Source organism: Camellia sinensis, chromosome 2 (assembly GCF_055761805.1).
Source record: "Camellia sinensis isolate YWXY chromosome 2, ASM5576180v1, whole genome shotgun sequence".
In the NCBI taxonomy this organism is placed as follows: domain Eukaryota; kingdom Viridiplantae; phylum Streptophyta; class Magnoliopsida; order Ericales; family Theaceae; genus Camellia; species Camellia sinensis.
In genome coordinates, this window is record NC_138962.1 from 230,299,996 (window position 1) to 230,316,053 (window position 16,058).

Below are 16,058 nucleotides of genomic sequence, written 5' to 3' on the forward strand. Positions count from 1 at the left end.
TTTTCTTTTTTTTAAAATTGTCTTTTGTTGTTTATTTTGTTCTTCATTAATCAGAGGTTTCATTTTGCATAAAATGTGTAATTAACGATCTGAAATACAGATCGGAAATAAGAACCTGCTATTCAAATAATCAACACTGTTTAGTCAAAAAAAGACTAAACAGTGGACATTTGTAACATAAAATTTTGAAATGTGTTGAAACACTTCATGTTTTAAAATTTGTGTCTACAAATTCTGGCACGCCCAGTGGGACTTATTTCTCCTCTCATCTTTTGAAGAACAAAATAATAATATATATATGTATACAGTTGATACTTACTGACGTATTCTTTTGTTATAGGAATGCTGAAGCAACTGTTAGGAGACAAGCCTACACTCCAGTGGTTCTGAAATCTCCAAGGTTGGAGATAGCACCCATCACCCAAGGGGCTCCGGAGCGAATGCTCTTGGCTGTCCCAAAGGTAGAGTCAACGAAATCCTGGAAAGATGCACTTCTTTCCCCTGCCACCCAAGGGGCTCCGGAGCGAAAGCTCTTGGCTGTCCCGAAGGTAACTGGTGTGACGAAAAAAGTCACACTTCTCCAGAAAGCTGAAAGTTTGAGAAAGATTACTGAAGATTATGTGAAAGCGTCAAAGCAGTACGCAATTGTGAGGGCCACAGCCCGAACGAAGAGCTTTTTAATTCAGGCAAAGGAGGCTAATCAGTTTGCAACTACGACTTTTGTTGCAGCTTCAACGGGGGCAACCAAAAATGTTGTGGCCCAACTACTCAAAAGGGTAGAAGACTCCATTAAAATGGTGGAGTTTGCCCAGAAGAAAGCTTCTGTTGAAAACATGGCCATCATTAGGGCCATTGGGAGGAGGGTAATGACCCAAACTTCTGTTGATGAAAAAAAGGCCCCTGTTGTTGAAAAAACAGTTGATGCCTATAAACCGATAGTTCTGTTCAGAGCACAAAATCGGTCAAACCAAATCTCAGTCAACTCTCAGGAGCCAAAAGAACACCCGTTGGCTCAACAGGGTTCAAATAAGGAACACCCGTTGGTCCGACAGAATAAGGAACACCCGTTGGCCCAACAGAATAAGAAACACCCGTTGGCCCAACGAGATTTGAATCAACATCAATTGACCCACTCTAAAAATGTAGGGACTGTTTTGAAAATTCATGAGGAATTTGCAAAGGCACAAACAGTTCCTTCTATGCCCTTAGGGGCTCAACTTGATATGCCATTCGATCCAGTTTCGAAAAGACAAAGGCGAAGAAGAAATAAAGCTTTAAAAAAACTGGAACTAAGAACAGTGGCAACAAATGTTATAGGAGCTATTGAAAGGGCTCTCTCGAAAGATGAACCCCAAAAACAAATTGAAAGTCCTATCTTTGTTGGAAAATCCAAGGTGGATGAGGGTAAGCAACCCTTGAGAAATATTTCTACTTTGGTTGAACTATCTATGGAGGGAATAAGAAAAGGGCCTGTGACAAGGTCCATAACCCGTCAGGCTCAAAACAAAGCATCGCAGTCAGATGCTTCAAATATGAGTAATGTTGTGGGGGTTGATAATCCTTTATACGAACAAGATGATTCTATCTCGTTTGTTTCAACAAATATTGGAAACAATGAATTGAAAGATATCAACAAAGTCGCGGTTATGATGACTGAGGTTGAGAAAGAAGGTGAAAGTTCGCAGGTCCAACAGGACCAAAGTCTCAAGGAAAAAGTGGTGGCCCTACAAGAACAACTCGAGAGAAAAGAACGGGAAATGGCTGCTATGTTGGAGCAAATGCAACAGCTGCAGGCCCAAATGACAGGACCAGGAAGTGCACCCAAACAAACGACACAACCTGTTGTAGGGGCATCTGTAGGCATACAAAGTACACTAGCCCCAGGGGGCAATGGTCTTTGTTACTCTGATCTGACCAGTGGTGGTATGAATCCAATGCTCATGGCCATGATTGATGATATGGTGAGGAGACAAGTAAAGAAAGTCAAAGAAAAAGATGATGAGAATTTTCGAATAATTACAAAACCTTACCCAGCATGGGTAGATGCTGTTCCATTCCCTTCTGGTTTTTCCCAACCAGATTTCAAAATGTTTGATGGAACAGGAGATCCAAGACAACATGTGGCTCATTTCCTTTCAAGATGCGGGCCAATAGCCCAGAATGAGGCCCTGTGCCTGCAGCTATTTGTCCAATCGCTTGAAAGTTCTGCATTTACTTGGTATGCTAATCTTCCTGAGGGATCAATCCTAAATTGGGATTCCATGGTGAAGGAGTTCCTTAAACAGTTCTGCAACACACAAAGACGAGTTGGAGTACCAGAACTGATTGAGACCAAGCAACGTGACAATGAGTCTGTTACAGATTTCATTGCAAGATGGCGAGCTTTGACATTTGCTTGTCCTCAAAAGTTTACACAATTAGAGTTAATTCGGATGTGCCTTAACAACTTCCGACATGAGCTCTCTACGGCTCTTATGGCTCAAACTTTTGAAGGATTCAATGATCTATGCACTAAAGCTCATGATATGGAGCTGCATTTAGCTAAACGAAGGAGGTCTAGGGCCGTTGAAAGGGTTGAGTCCTCGACTGCAGCTACAATCGAAACCAGAAAGAAGGGTCCCGTTGTAGTAGGGGCTAAAAAGCCCAAGGAATTTAAAAAGGTGACTATGAAAGAGAGGTTGGAGAAAAAATATTCTTTCATGGATGATCTGGTCGAAGACCTATTTGAAGATCTGTTGGAGCAAAAGTTGATTGCTCTCCCTGAGGTGAAAAGACCACATGAGGTAGGAAAGACCAATGATCCAAAGTATTGCCCCTACCATCGTTTGATTAGTCATCCGATAAAAGAGTGCTTTGTTCTGAAAGATAAAATTCAAGAACTTTTGGACTCTAAGATCATTGAGCTCCCTTCTCAAGAGAAAGCATCCGCTAACCCAATCACTATCGATAATGATAATGAAGGTGAATGGGTTGTTTATCAGTCAAAAAGCATGAAGAAAAAACAAAATGCCACAGTGAAAGTTAGAAGTGTGGTTGATTCAACAACACAAGGGCCAAAAGTTTCCAAAAAGAAAAAATCAAAAGTTTCTAGGAAACTAAAAAAGGCCAGAGTAAATAAGAGAAAAGGAAAAAAGAATCCAAAGAAGGAAAAGGGGGAGAAATTGGTCCCTGATGAGCAGTTAGAGCAAGATCCTCTTGTCCCAGTTACATTGGAGGAATTTCTACCTTCAAAATTTCAATCTGTGGAGTTGCAGACATACTTTGATAAAAGAAGGAAGGAAAAGTTTACTTTGGCCCCTTGCCTAACCATCATTGTTTTGAGTGATAGCGAGGAAGATGAGGGTGAAATTGGTTCAAAAGTTAGGGAAGGGGATTGCATTACATCTCCTATCTGTATACCTGACTCACCAGAGTATACACCAACTTCTCCAGAATACACACCGGCCTCTCCAGAATACACACCAACCTCTCCAGAATATACACCAGCTTCTCCAGAGTATACACCAGAAGCCTTTTCTCCAGAGTATTCGCCAGTACCACCAATGTACTATCAAAGCACTCCAGAATATGTAAGGGGAACAGAACAAAGAGACACCGGGTGTAGGTCCGACTCTGAGCTTGTAAAAAAGGCGAAAAAACGACTACACTTCAAGGATGATGAGGTGAATGGCAGGTGTATGTCGGATGATGAAGTATGGAAGCATTCAAGTAAACAAGCAAAGTCATCTCAAGTTGAGGATCCTAATGAAGATTGGGAACTTAACTTTTCCCCTGATGATTCACCACACACATCCCCAGCTAGGACATACGATGGAGAAAGTGTATCAAGTGACCACTTTGACTTTCCTTGTAATGTCATCACTGTGGACGTAAATTTTGAAGAGCGAGAAATACATATCATTCGCAATCCAGGTGATGATGAGAAAGCAAAAATTGAAGCTAGAAGGGAAACAGAACATCAGGCAAAGTAACAGTCTCTTTGAAAGATGAGGGTTTTGAAGCCCATCAAAATTTGAGTATTGAAAGAAATCAAATTTCTGGACACCCTTTCCCTAATTGGGTCGAATGGGTTCAGTTCCCACGAGGATATGCAGTACCTCGTTTTCCTTTATATAATGGGACAGGTTGTCCAAGGCGCCATTTGGTTCGTTTCCTTGCACAATGTGGAAATACAGTAAAAAGCCAGGCGTTACTTCTACGGCAGTTCGTTCTTTCTTTGGAAGGATGGGCAGCGGATTGGTACTTCAGCCTGCCACCTAATTCAATCCCAGATTGGGACACCATGGCTGATCGATTTTATAGGACATTTTATAAGCCATGGCCAATAGAAATTGAGATGTCAGAACATTTGGATGACGAAGGTACATCTTCTCAAACATATGATTTCATAGAAGGCACAATTGAGGAGAAGATTGAAACTGCCCTTGACCTTCGAGAGATGGGCACTTATCGCCCAAGGGATTTGTTCCCTTTATGGGTAGAGCAAACACCATTTCCTGAGGGATACGAACTTCCAAATTTTGTCCTATATGAGGGTTATGGAGATCCTCAAAAACATATTAGGCGTTTTTTGAAACAGTGTGGGGAAACAGCTTAAAATGAAGCACTTTGCCTAAAACAATTCCCCCTTTCCTTAGAAGGGATCGCCTTTGACTGGTATTGCTCCCTCGATGGAGTCGTGGTGCCTAGTTGGGAGGCCATGAAGAATGGTTTTGAAGAATCTCAATGCTTTTATAGGCGTGACTCCCGGTACCTAAGAAATGGGAGAAGAATGCAGCTCCAAGAAGATGAAGAAGTGACTGATGATGATGATCACCCTACAGCTGGACCAGTTAACATGGTCCAAATAAGTGAGGGAATAAAAGAAGTTGAGGTCAACGAAAAAGCGGTTGCTGAAGTATGCCAGACTTATTTGACCTACCGGAGGAAATTACGAAATCCTCAGGACCCTCAAATGTCGGAAGTTCCACAAGTTTTGCTGGAGGAAGAGCAAGTGAAATATGATGTACTAGCTCATCTAAAGAAAATTCCAGCATTGTTGAGTGTATATGATGCACTAAAAATGTCTCCAGAGCTTCGAAAGTCTTTAATATATGCCCTGTCCAAGCTAGAGGATTTCCACAAAGAAATTGAGTGTAGAAATCAAGAGAAGGCAACTACATGCATGGCTATGGTAACCTTTGGTGACAAAGACATGTGTGCTGAAATATGACAGACCATAATCGGCCTTTGTTTATCACTGGGCTTATCCATGATGTGAAAATTTCTCGAATTCTGGTTGATGGAGGATCTGCGGTAAACCTCCTGCCTCGGAGGGCCTTAAACTTATTAGGGGTTCGAATTTCACAACTTCGCCCAAGTCGTTTGGTCATTCAAGGATTTAATCAGAATGAACAACGCCCAATGGGGAAGATTGAATTGCGAACCAAGTTTGGGGATATTGAAGAAAGCACTGAGTTCTTGGTCATTGATGTAGACACCTCTTACAATGCTTTGCTTGGGAGACCATGGATGCATAATCATCATGCAGTGCCATCAACTTATCACCAATGTATTAAGTACCCGTTGCCTTCACCTAAAAAAGAGGGGACAATTGTGGCTGACGATGATCCATTTGGAGAAGTAGAGGCCTACTATGCTGATGCTCGCTTCTATACAAAGACTTCACAAAGAAAGGGAAAAGATGTGAAGAAGTCTGAAGATACTCCGAATGTCAAAGACGCTCTAGAGTCTATTCCAGTTTCAACAAAAAGAACTTTTCGATATGTGCCAAAGTCCGAAAGGAAATTGGGGGCAAAGGCTCTAGCTCCAATAAATCCAATTTTGGATCTCAAGGGTGAGTTCACGTTGCCATTAAGGAAGACAGAATGCACTTATGTGGAGAAATATAATAAAATTGTGGTCCCTTCTAAAGGAAAAGGGTCGAAACCCATCATATTCCACTCACTTGGAGATGTTGAACAGAAAGTGAAAGTTGAACAAATGCCAGAAGAAAACATCTCGAGTTTTGAGAAGCCTACCTTCAGTGCAGAAATCACACAGATGTTGGTAAAAGTTGGTTTAGATCCTGAAAAAATACCAGGAACAATGACATCCTTTGACTTTGCATTAACACTTTCACAGAGGCAGGCTATCCAGCAAGGCGGTATTATCACCGCTAGGACAGAGGGGTTAGGCTATCAGGGGAATGAGGAAAAATTTCCAGTAAACATGACTATCACTCAAGATGTATTGGAAGATGTTGACCAAGATGAAGCTCAACCTGCACCAACAGAATTTGAAGCAGGAGGCCAAGCCACCGTGGATGACCTTCGTGAAATAAATCTGGGTGATGAAGGAGAAAACAAACCAACCTTCATTAGTGCAAATTTAAAGGAAGAAGAAGCTCGGCAATATATTTTCTTTTTAAGGGAGTATCGTGACATATTTGCATGGAACTACAGTGAGATGCCTGGTCTTAATCCAGAGATTGCAGTCCATAAGCTTGCAATTCACCCTGAGAAACGGCCAGTTAAACAGCCTCAAAGGCGAACTCAACCAGAGCTTACAGCCCAAATTGAAGCCGAAGTCGACAAGCTTATCAATGCAGGATTCATCAGAGAAGTCAAATATCCAGCTTGGCTAGCAAACATAGTGCCAGTCAAGAAAAAGAATGGTCAAATCAGGGTTTGCATTGATTTCCGTGATCTCAATGAGGCTTGTCCTAAAGATGACTTTCCTTTGCCCATCACTGAACTTCTTGTAGATGCAACTACTGGGTATGAAACCTTGTCTTTTATGGATGGATACTCAGGATACAATCAAATCCGAATGGCACCTAAAGATGAAGAAATGACTGCATTTAGGACTCCGAGAGGAGTCTTTTGCTATAAGGTAATGCCTTTTGGCCTGAAAAATGCTGGGGCCACGTATCAAAGGGCGATGACTATAATTTTTGGTGATATGCTCCATGACATCATCGAATGCTATGTTGATGATCTTGTCGTCAAGACAAAGGAAAAGGAAAACCATGTGGAAGATTTGAGAAAAATCTTCGAACGTTTGAGGAGGTACAAACTCAAGATGAACCCACTAAAATGTGCATTTGGAGTTTCATCAGGAAAATTTCTTGGGTTTGTGGTTCGAAACAAAGGGATTGAAATTGACCCTACCAAGATTAAAGCTATTGCCGAAATGCCTCCTCCACGAAATTTAAGGGAATTGAAGGGGCTACAAGGGAGATTGGCCTATATCAGAAGATTTATTTCTAACTTGGCTGGTCGATGTTTGCCGTTCTCAAGATTGATGAAAAAGGGTGTTCCATTTGAATGGGATCAGCAATGCCAAAATGCTTTTAATAGTATTAAGGAGTATCTTTTGAAGCCTCCAGTACTTATGAGCCCAATAAAAGGAAAACCACTTTTGTTGTACATAACAGCCTTGGATGGTTCATTAGGGGCATTGTTGGCACAACATAATGAGCATGGGAAAGAAAATGCCTTGTATTACTTGAGTCGTACTTTGGTTGGGGCGGAGTTCAATTACTCCCCTATCGAAAAGACATGTCTTGCCTTGGTGTTTGCCTTGCAAAAACTAAAGCACTATGTCTTGGAACACGAAGTCAAGTTGATATCAAGAGCAGACCCCTTGAAATATATACTTTCACGGCCCATACTTTCAGGGAAAATTGCAAAGTGGGCTGTAATTCTCCAACAATTCGCAATTGAATATGTTCCCCAAAGAGCTGTAAAGGGGCAGGCTCTAGCAGATTTTTTGGCAGCACATCCTATACCTGATAACTCACCTCTAGTAACTGATTTACCAGATGAAGAGGTTATGCAAGTAGAAATTCAGAAAGGATGGGAGATGTATTTTGATGGAGCTTCAAGGAGTCCAGATGGCAAGAAGCAAGAAAATCCTAAAAACAATAAAGCTGGAATTGGAATTGTGTTTGTGACTCCAGACAATGCTATAATCACCCATTCTTTCGCCTTAAGTGAAGGATGCTCCAATAATGAAGCAGAATATGAAGCTGTAATTGCTGGATTAGAATTGGCATTACAAATTCCTATTGAAGAACTCTCAATTTATGGAGATTCGGAACTGGTGGTAAAGCAACTCCGTGGAGAATACATTGTTAAGAAAACAAGTCTCATCCCATATCATGAAAGGGCTGATCAATTGCTTTCGCAATTCAGGAAAACACACATTTTCCATGTGAAGAGAAGAACAAATGCTCGAGCTGATTCACTTGCAAGTTTGGCTGCATCACTCACCCTACCAGATAGCAAAACAATTACTATCACGGTAGGTGAAAGAAGGGTGTTACAACCTTTAAAGGAGGTTTCTGACTTGGTTCCAATCTTGGTCGTCACCACGAAAGGAGAAAACGAGGAGGATTGGCGAGAACCATTCGTGACTTACCTCCAACATGGTAGGCTACCTGAAGATAAAGTAAAAAGAATTGAAGTGAGACGCAGGGCTACCAAATTTGTCCTGTGGAAAGATGGAACGTTATACAAAAGGTCTTTGGATGGAATGTTCATGCGGTGTATAGCCAAGGAGCGTATTCAAGAGGTAATGGCAGAAATACATGCAGGTGTATGTGGGGCACACCAAAGTGGTCCTAAATTACATATGCAGCTAAAACGGTTGGGATACTATTGGCCGACTATGATTGCAGATTGCATAAATTATGCTCGAAGATGCCAAGTCTGCCAATTCCATGGGAACTTTCTCCACCAACCCCCAGAGCCTTTACATTTAACAACTTGTTCTTGGCCATTTGCAGCATGGGGTATGGACATTATTGGTCCTTTTGTACCTCCATCTTCAGCAGGATATCGATACATCCTAGCTGCAACTGACTATTTTTCAAAATGGGCAGAGGCTGTGGCTTTAAAGGATATAAAAAGCACAGTTGTCTCCGAGTTCATCCGAACCCATATCATTTACAGGTTTGGGATTCCAGAAAGTATCATCATGGATAATGGACAGCCATTCAGGAGTGATGCTTTGAACAAGTTATTTGCCAAGTACAAAATCAAAAACAACCATTCATCAAGATATCATGCACCTGCCAATGGTTTGGCAGAAGCTTTCAACAAGACATTGTGCAAAATTCTTAAGAAGATGGTGGATAAGAACAAAAAAGCTTGGCACGAAAAGTTACAAGAAGCTTTGTGGGCTTATCGAACTTCGCATAGAACTCCTACTCAAGCAACCCCTTATTCGTTGGTTTTTGGAGGAGAAACAGTGTTACCACTTGAGGTTCAAATACCATCATTACGAGTGGCAATACAAGAATCCTTAACAGAAGATGAAAGTGCAAGAGTGAGGTTGGCTGAGCTGGAGACCCTGGATGAAAGAAGGTTGTATGCTCAACAGAACTTGGAAATCTACCAACAAAGGATGGCAAATGCATTCAATAAAAGAGCGAGGCTTCGTTCCTTTAAAAAGGGGGACTTGGTACTAATGGTTAGAACACCCATAGTAGTCTCACGAAGAACCAAAGGAAAGCTTGAGCCCAAATGGGAAGGACCTTATGTGATTGAGAAGGTTTATTCTAATGGGGCCTATTTGTTGATAACGATGGATGGTGACAGAATCATTCCCCCAACCAATGCAAGGTTCTTGAAGAGATATTACCCTTAAGAAAGCCTGCTAGGTTGAAAACCCGAAAGGGCGGCCTAGGCAAAAGTTAGGGCAAAAAAAAAAAAAAAAAAAAAAAACCACCAACGGTATTGTATGTGGTTAAACTGCTAAAATACCTCACCGAAATCTAAGGTGGTAAAACATTGGATACTCCTGGCCCGCAAGAGTATAAACTGTGCACGGCCAAACAAAAGTCAAGAACCACCAACGGTATTGTATGTGGTTAAACTGCTAAAATACCTCACCGAAATCTAAGGTGGTAAAACATTGGATACTCCTGGCCCGCAAGAGTATAAACTGTGCACGGCCAAACAAAAGTCAAAAACCACCAACGGTATTGTATGTGGTTAAACTGCTAAAATACCTCACCGAAATCTAAGGTGGTAAAACATTGGATACTCCTGGCCCGCAAGAGTATAAACTGTGCACGGCCAAACAAAAGTCAAAAACCACCAACGGTATTGTATGTGGTTAAACTGCTAAAATACCTCACCGAAATCTAAGGTGGTAAAACATTGGATACTCCTGGCCCGCAAGAGTATAAACTGTGCACGGCCAAACAAAAGTCAAAAACCACCAACGGTATTGTATGTGGTTAAACTGCTAAAATACCTCACCGAAATCTAAGGTGGTAAAACATTGGATACTCCTGGCCCGCAAGAGTATAAACTGTGCACGGCCAAACAAAAGTCAAATACCACCAACGGTATTGTATGTGATTAAACTGCTAAAATACCTCACCGAAATCTAAGGTGATAAAACATTAGATACTCCTGGCCCGCAAGAGTATAAACTGTGTACGGCCAAACAAAAGTCAAAAACCACCAACGGTATTGTATGTGGTTAAACTGCTAAAATACCTCACCGAAATCTAAGGTGGTAAAACATTGGATACTCCTGGCCCGCAAGAGTATAAACTGTGCACGGCCAAACAAAAGTCAAATACCACCAACGGTATTGTATGTGGTTAAACTGCTAAAATACCTCACCGAAATCTAAGGTGATAAAACATTGGATACTCCTGGCCCGCAAGAGTATAAACTGTGCACGGCCAAACAAAAGTCAAATACCACCAACGGTATTGTATGTGGTTAAACTGCTAAAATACCTCACCGAAATCTAAGGTGATAAAACATTGGATACTCCTGGCCCGCAAGAGTATAAACTGTGTACGGCCAAAATAAGACAAATAAATGTATTGTATTGAGAAATTTCATATAACAAGTAAATCTTTTGTGTACGGCTAAAATAAGACAAATCAATGTATTGTATTGAGAAATTTCGAATAACAAATAAATCCATCACTGAGCGAAATTTCATAAATACATTATGTTCGGATGAATAAAAAATAATAAAAGTGCATTCATTCATTAAGAGAAGCCTTAGCCCTTTCAAAAGCACGTTCCACAACACTATGTTGTCCATTCTTCTTCTTGTGTTGGCTCAAAACATTCAGAGCAGTTTGCACGTCTTCTTCTGATTTAGAAACACTCTCGGAAGCCTGTGCAAAATCACACATAAAGGATGCATGTTCCGCTTGGGTGGATGACAATTCCTCTTCAAGTTGTTTGAGTAACTCTTTGGTTTGAATAATCCTTTGATTAAGATCCGCAATCTGCTCATCCGACTTGATAATTGAAGCAGACAACTGTTCATGTTCGCCAGAAACTTTGTCAAAATGAAGCTTCTTCTCACAATATTGGGCCTCAAATTCTGCAGTAGACAAGTTTGAAGAGTCAGCAAGTTGGGTTTTCAAAGCAAAGCACCCAAGAAATATCTTCACCTTCTCATAAAAGGAGATGAAGTCTACACCCAAACTCTTTAAAATCATGAAAACGTTGTTTGCTACAGCAATCATGCCATTAACATCCGTCATTGATTGGAGAGAAATAGTAAGACCTTTCTGAATATGGGTGGCTGCTTCGTTAGAGGAAGTTCCCAAAAGAAGGCCAGATGAAGCAAAGGGTGCTTCAAGTTTGTCAAGTAATTTGTTAACCCCATTTGCTTCAAGTAAGTCTGCAAGAATTTGGGCTTCTTCCGAGGTATCAGAATCAATTTCGTCTGTCTCTTCCAATGTGTCAGAAGTACTTTCTGTGCAAATAGAAAGAGATACTCAATGAAAACATAGAAGGTAAAAACAATATATATATATATATATGAATGAAGTATACCTTGGTGTACAGCTGGAAGAGATTTAGGTGGAGGAGGAGACAAGTTGTGATTCCCACAAGTGGACCATGGATTTTGCAATGTGGCATGATCTAAAGAGAAAAGAATTCCTTGAGTATCTATACATGATGAAATAAAATAAGGTACAAAGAATAAATAAGAATACCCTTAAAGGTAGCCAATGGCATATGCGAGGCAGCTGGGGAAGTCCGAGGCGCAGTGCCTAAGAAAATGAAAGGTATTAAAAATAAAAAAATAAAAAAAAAAATAAAATAAAATAAAAAAAAACTATACCTTTCTCCAATAGCTTGGATGGCTCGTTTGAAGGAGAAGAAAAAGCTACATTTGCTGAAGTCGATTTACTCATCTTAGTCGGTGTGCCATCTAAAAGAGGGGTGTAGTCATAAAACTCATCTTCACTCTCGCTACTTCCATTGAGAGAACAATCAAAAGATTTGGTAGGAGAAGGAATTTCAACACTCTTAATGCGAATACGACCCAAGGCAGTTAATTCATACCCATCTCCCTCAAAGAGTTCTTGAATCATATTCTCATCTTTATCTTCAAGAAAAGAGTACAAGTATGTGCGAAATTGATCCATTGGGGTTTTTGTCGCTACGGTGGGTTGGGAAGTTCCTGTGCAATCACTGATAGACATAGTCTCTGGAAAAAGCTTTGCGAGACAGGCAAATTGAGGGCCAGAATCTACTTGCTCAAAGCTAAATCTCATTTTAAATTGAGAATTACACATATCTTCGAAAAGATGAAGGAGATCTGAAACCGAGTAACTTGACCGAGAAGGAGCAATAAGTGGTCGACTATTATCCATTCTTTGAGGTGATGATGCTTCCAGAACAGTAGGTGAAGATGATGACCTAGCTCTAGAGTAAGAAGGATTCTTCGTCTTTCGGTTTTTAATTGGCATATCCAGTTTTCTCTTGCGTGAAGATTTCGGCTGGGAATGAGTAACATATTGGAGCACGGTAAAGGAAGTTCCCAACCACCAATTGGCATAAGGCATGGTTATGTGAGAAGTAGATCGGGAGCCTGGTAACTCCAATGAGACTTTTGTACCGCAGCGTAGCATATGGCGCCAGTTGTAATAAAATTTAGACCACTCAGAGGGCCGCCGACAAGATACATTAAGCGGTATAGGGCATGCTTGAGAAAACCCAAATTGACGACCGTATCGGTTAGGGGAGTACGGTTCAGAAATGAAATTAAATCCCATTTTAAAAGTTAAAATCCCTTGCCTCAAAGATATAAGATATCCAAGGTGGAAAGGTGATATCCTTTCAGAGTCGACCAGAATGCCTGAAGGTTCACTTTCATGAGTAAGAGCCCTAAACTGACACTCCGTACGATAAGTTAGGAGAGAGTCCACAAATGGAAATTTATCAGTAAAAAACTGGGCAGCCGATTGGTTTCCAATAAACCCAAGATATGGCATGAAATGAATATCAGGAATCGGACAAATCGACTGAGGATCCCCATGAGAGTAAGTCTTGACAAAATATAGTGAAATCCATCCAAAAAGGTAATGTAAAGGACCCTGAATATTTTCCTTCCCAGGTGAAGATGATGATGCCATTTTGCCAAGACAATGATAGAGGTATGCAAGGACGAGGATGGCCAGGCTAAATAAGGTTCCACCTGCCATTTTGGTGGCTACATGAAAGGTTGTCGGACGAATCTCTCCGGAAGAGTGAGGGAAGACAAATCCGCTTAGCCAGCTCGCCAAAAAACCAGAAAGATACACATCATCAGGGATCCTGTCTTTTCGTTGAAAACCATTAATTGAAGTTGGGGATTCGTCAATGAATTTGAAAGTCCAGTGGTTAAACTTCTTGGATTGACAAGAGCTGGCATAAATGTTGAAAAGCCCACGGCACGCCTTGGATGTCTGGGACGAATATAAAATGTCATTGGAGGGGGTGAACTCTTCATAAAACTCGCCACAAATGGGGAGCCCGCTAATGCGATGAAGGTCCCATAGAGAGATCCCAAGTTCACCGTAAATGGTGTGGAAAGTGTTGGTGTCGGGTGACCATCGCTCTAAGAATCCTTTGAGGAGGGAGACATTCCTGGCATAAGCAAATTGGGATACATAGATTGTAGCATAAATCCCACACTTCTTCAAAATAGGGGCAAATGTGGAAAGAACGTCGTTCAACCAAAAAATCCATATAGGGGATTGCAAATGGGTAGAAATGCCACGGACATTAAAGGAATTATCCCACTTTAGTTTTTCATGCTTCATTCTCTTAAGAAGAGTATTAAATTTGGAGCAGTGAAGGTCTTCAGAAAATGGACGAAGGATTGAGACAGGGAATGAACCAATTGATTTGGAGTGCCCTTTCTCGAGAATCTCACAGCAGTTTCGAATTCCTGTATAGATCAAGTCTTCGGAAGCTGTATGTAAAGGGATGTAAGGGTCCAACTCCGCAGGTGACAATAAAGCAGTGATAGGTTTGTGCCGAATTATTTTCGGACCAGATTTATCCAGTACATCCCTCTCGTCACGTCGAAGATATTCAAGGGTCTTGTCCATGCTTCCTAAATAAAATATATATATATATATATAAAATAAAATAAAAAATGGTTAGTGAAGGCAAAATGTCATAATATAAAGAGATTAACAAAAGCCCCTTGGCCAAGAACTCAATTCATTGGGGTGACGGACATGTTCACTGCCAAGGACCCAATCCGTTGGGGTGACGGACACGTTCACTGCCAAGGACTCAATCCGTTGGGGTGACGGACACGTTCACTGCCAAGGACCCAATCCGTTGGGGTGACGGACACGTTCACTGCCAAGGACTCAATCCGTTGGGGTGACGGACACGTTCACTGCCAAGGACTCAATCCGTTGGGGTGACGGACACGTTCACTGCCAAGGACCCAATCCGTTGGGGTGACGGACACGTTCACTGCCAAGGACCCAATCCGTTGGGGTGACGGACACGTTCACTGCCAAGGACTCAATCCGTTGGGGTGACGGACACGTTCACTGCCAAGGACTCAAGCCGTTGGGGTGACGGACACATTCACTGCCAAGGACTCAAGCCGTTGGGGTGACGGACAAAATCACTGCCAAGAACTCAAGCCGTTGGGGTGACGGACACAATCACTGCCAAGGTTTCAAGCCGTTGGGGTGACGGACACATTCACTGCCAATGATTCAAGCCGTTGGGGTGAAAGGACACGTTCACTGCCAAGGACTCAATCCGTTGGGGTGACGGACACGTTCACTGCCAAGGACTCAAGCCGTTGGGGTGACGGACACATTCACTGCCAAGGACTCAAGCCGTTGGGGTGACGGACAAAATCACTGCCAAGAACTCAAGCCGTTGGGGTGACGGACACAATCACTGCCAAGGTTTCAAGCCGTTGGGGGTGACAGACACATTCACTGCCAATGATTCAAGCCGTTGGGGTGAAAGGACACAATCACTGCCAAGAACTCAAGTCGTTGGGGTGACGGACACAATCACTGCCAAGGTTTCAAGCCGTTGGGGTGACGGACACATTCACTGCCAAGGATTTAAGCCGTTGGGGTGAAAGGACACAATCACTGCCAAGGATTCAAGCCATTGGGGTGAAAGGACACAATCACTGCCAAGGATTCAAGCCACTCATTGCCATTAGGTTGGAAAGAGCTATGATACCTGCAAACAAAATCTGACGCCTTGCGTGTTGCCTGCAAAAGAGGGGAAAAGTGTAAATAAATAAAAAAAAATAAATAAAAAAAAATCGTAATTCGTACAATTAAAATTCACTTGCACGAATCACGAGGGGGCAGGCTTTGATTAGATTAGATTTAAAAAAAAAGAAACAAAAAAAAAAAGAAACAAACAAGTCTGTTTATATTTTTCTGGCTTTGATTAGATTAGATTTAAAAATATATATATATATATATATATGCTGTTTGTATTTGGGTTTAGCAAAATATGCTAAAGAAAAAAAAAAAAAAAAAAAAGAAGTCTGTTTATATTTTTATGACTTAAAAAAAATAATCCCATCCAACGTGCTAAATATTTTGGCCGTGCACAGTTCATGAAGGGTCTTTGAGGATTTCGTAATTTCCTCCGGTAGGTCAAGTAAGTCTGGCATACTTCAGCAACCGCCTTTCCGTTGACCTCAACTTCTTTTGTTCCCTCACTTATTTGGACCATGTTAACTGGTCCAGGTGCAGGGTGATCATCATCATCAGTCACTTCTCCATCTTCCTGAAGCTGCATTCTTCTCCCATTTCT

General features: G+C 41.5%; 1 protein-coding gene and 1 long non-coding RNA gene across 2 annotated transcripts in view; both read right to left on the minus strand.

Moving 5' to 3' along the window:
* The window catches only part of LOC145820708 (uncharacterized), a 58,971-nt gene that overhangs the window by 12,131 nt on the left and 30,782 nt on the right, over window positions 1–16,058 (minus strand). The window lies entirely within an intron of this gene.
* Window positions 10,997–15,492, minus strand: LOC145820743 (uncharacterized). Its single transcript, XM_082917343.1, has 4 exons — window positions 12,097–15,492; window positions 11,969–12,025; window positions 11,805–11,894; window positions 10,997–11,724 (listed from the first exon to the last, which is right to left on the minus strand). Exons 1-4 carry the CDS (start codon window positions 14,351–14,353, stop codon window positions 10,997–10,999), a joined length of 3,132 nt encoding a protein of 1,043 aa, XP_082773469.1. The 5' UTR covers window positions 14,354–15,492.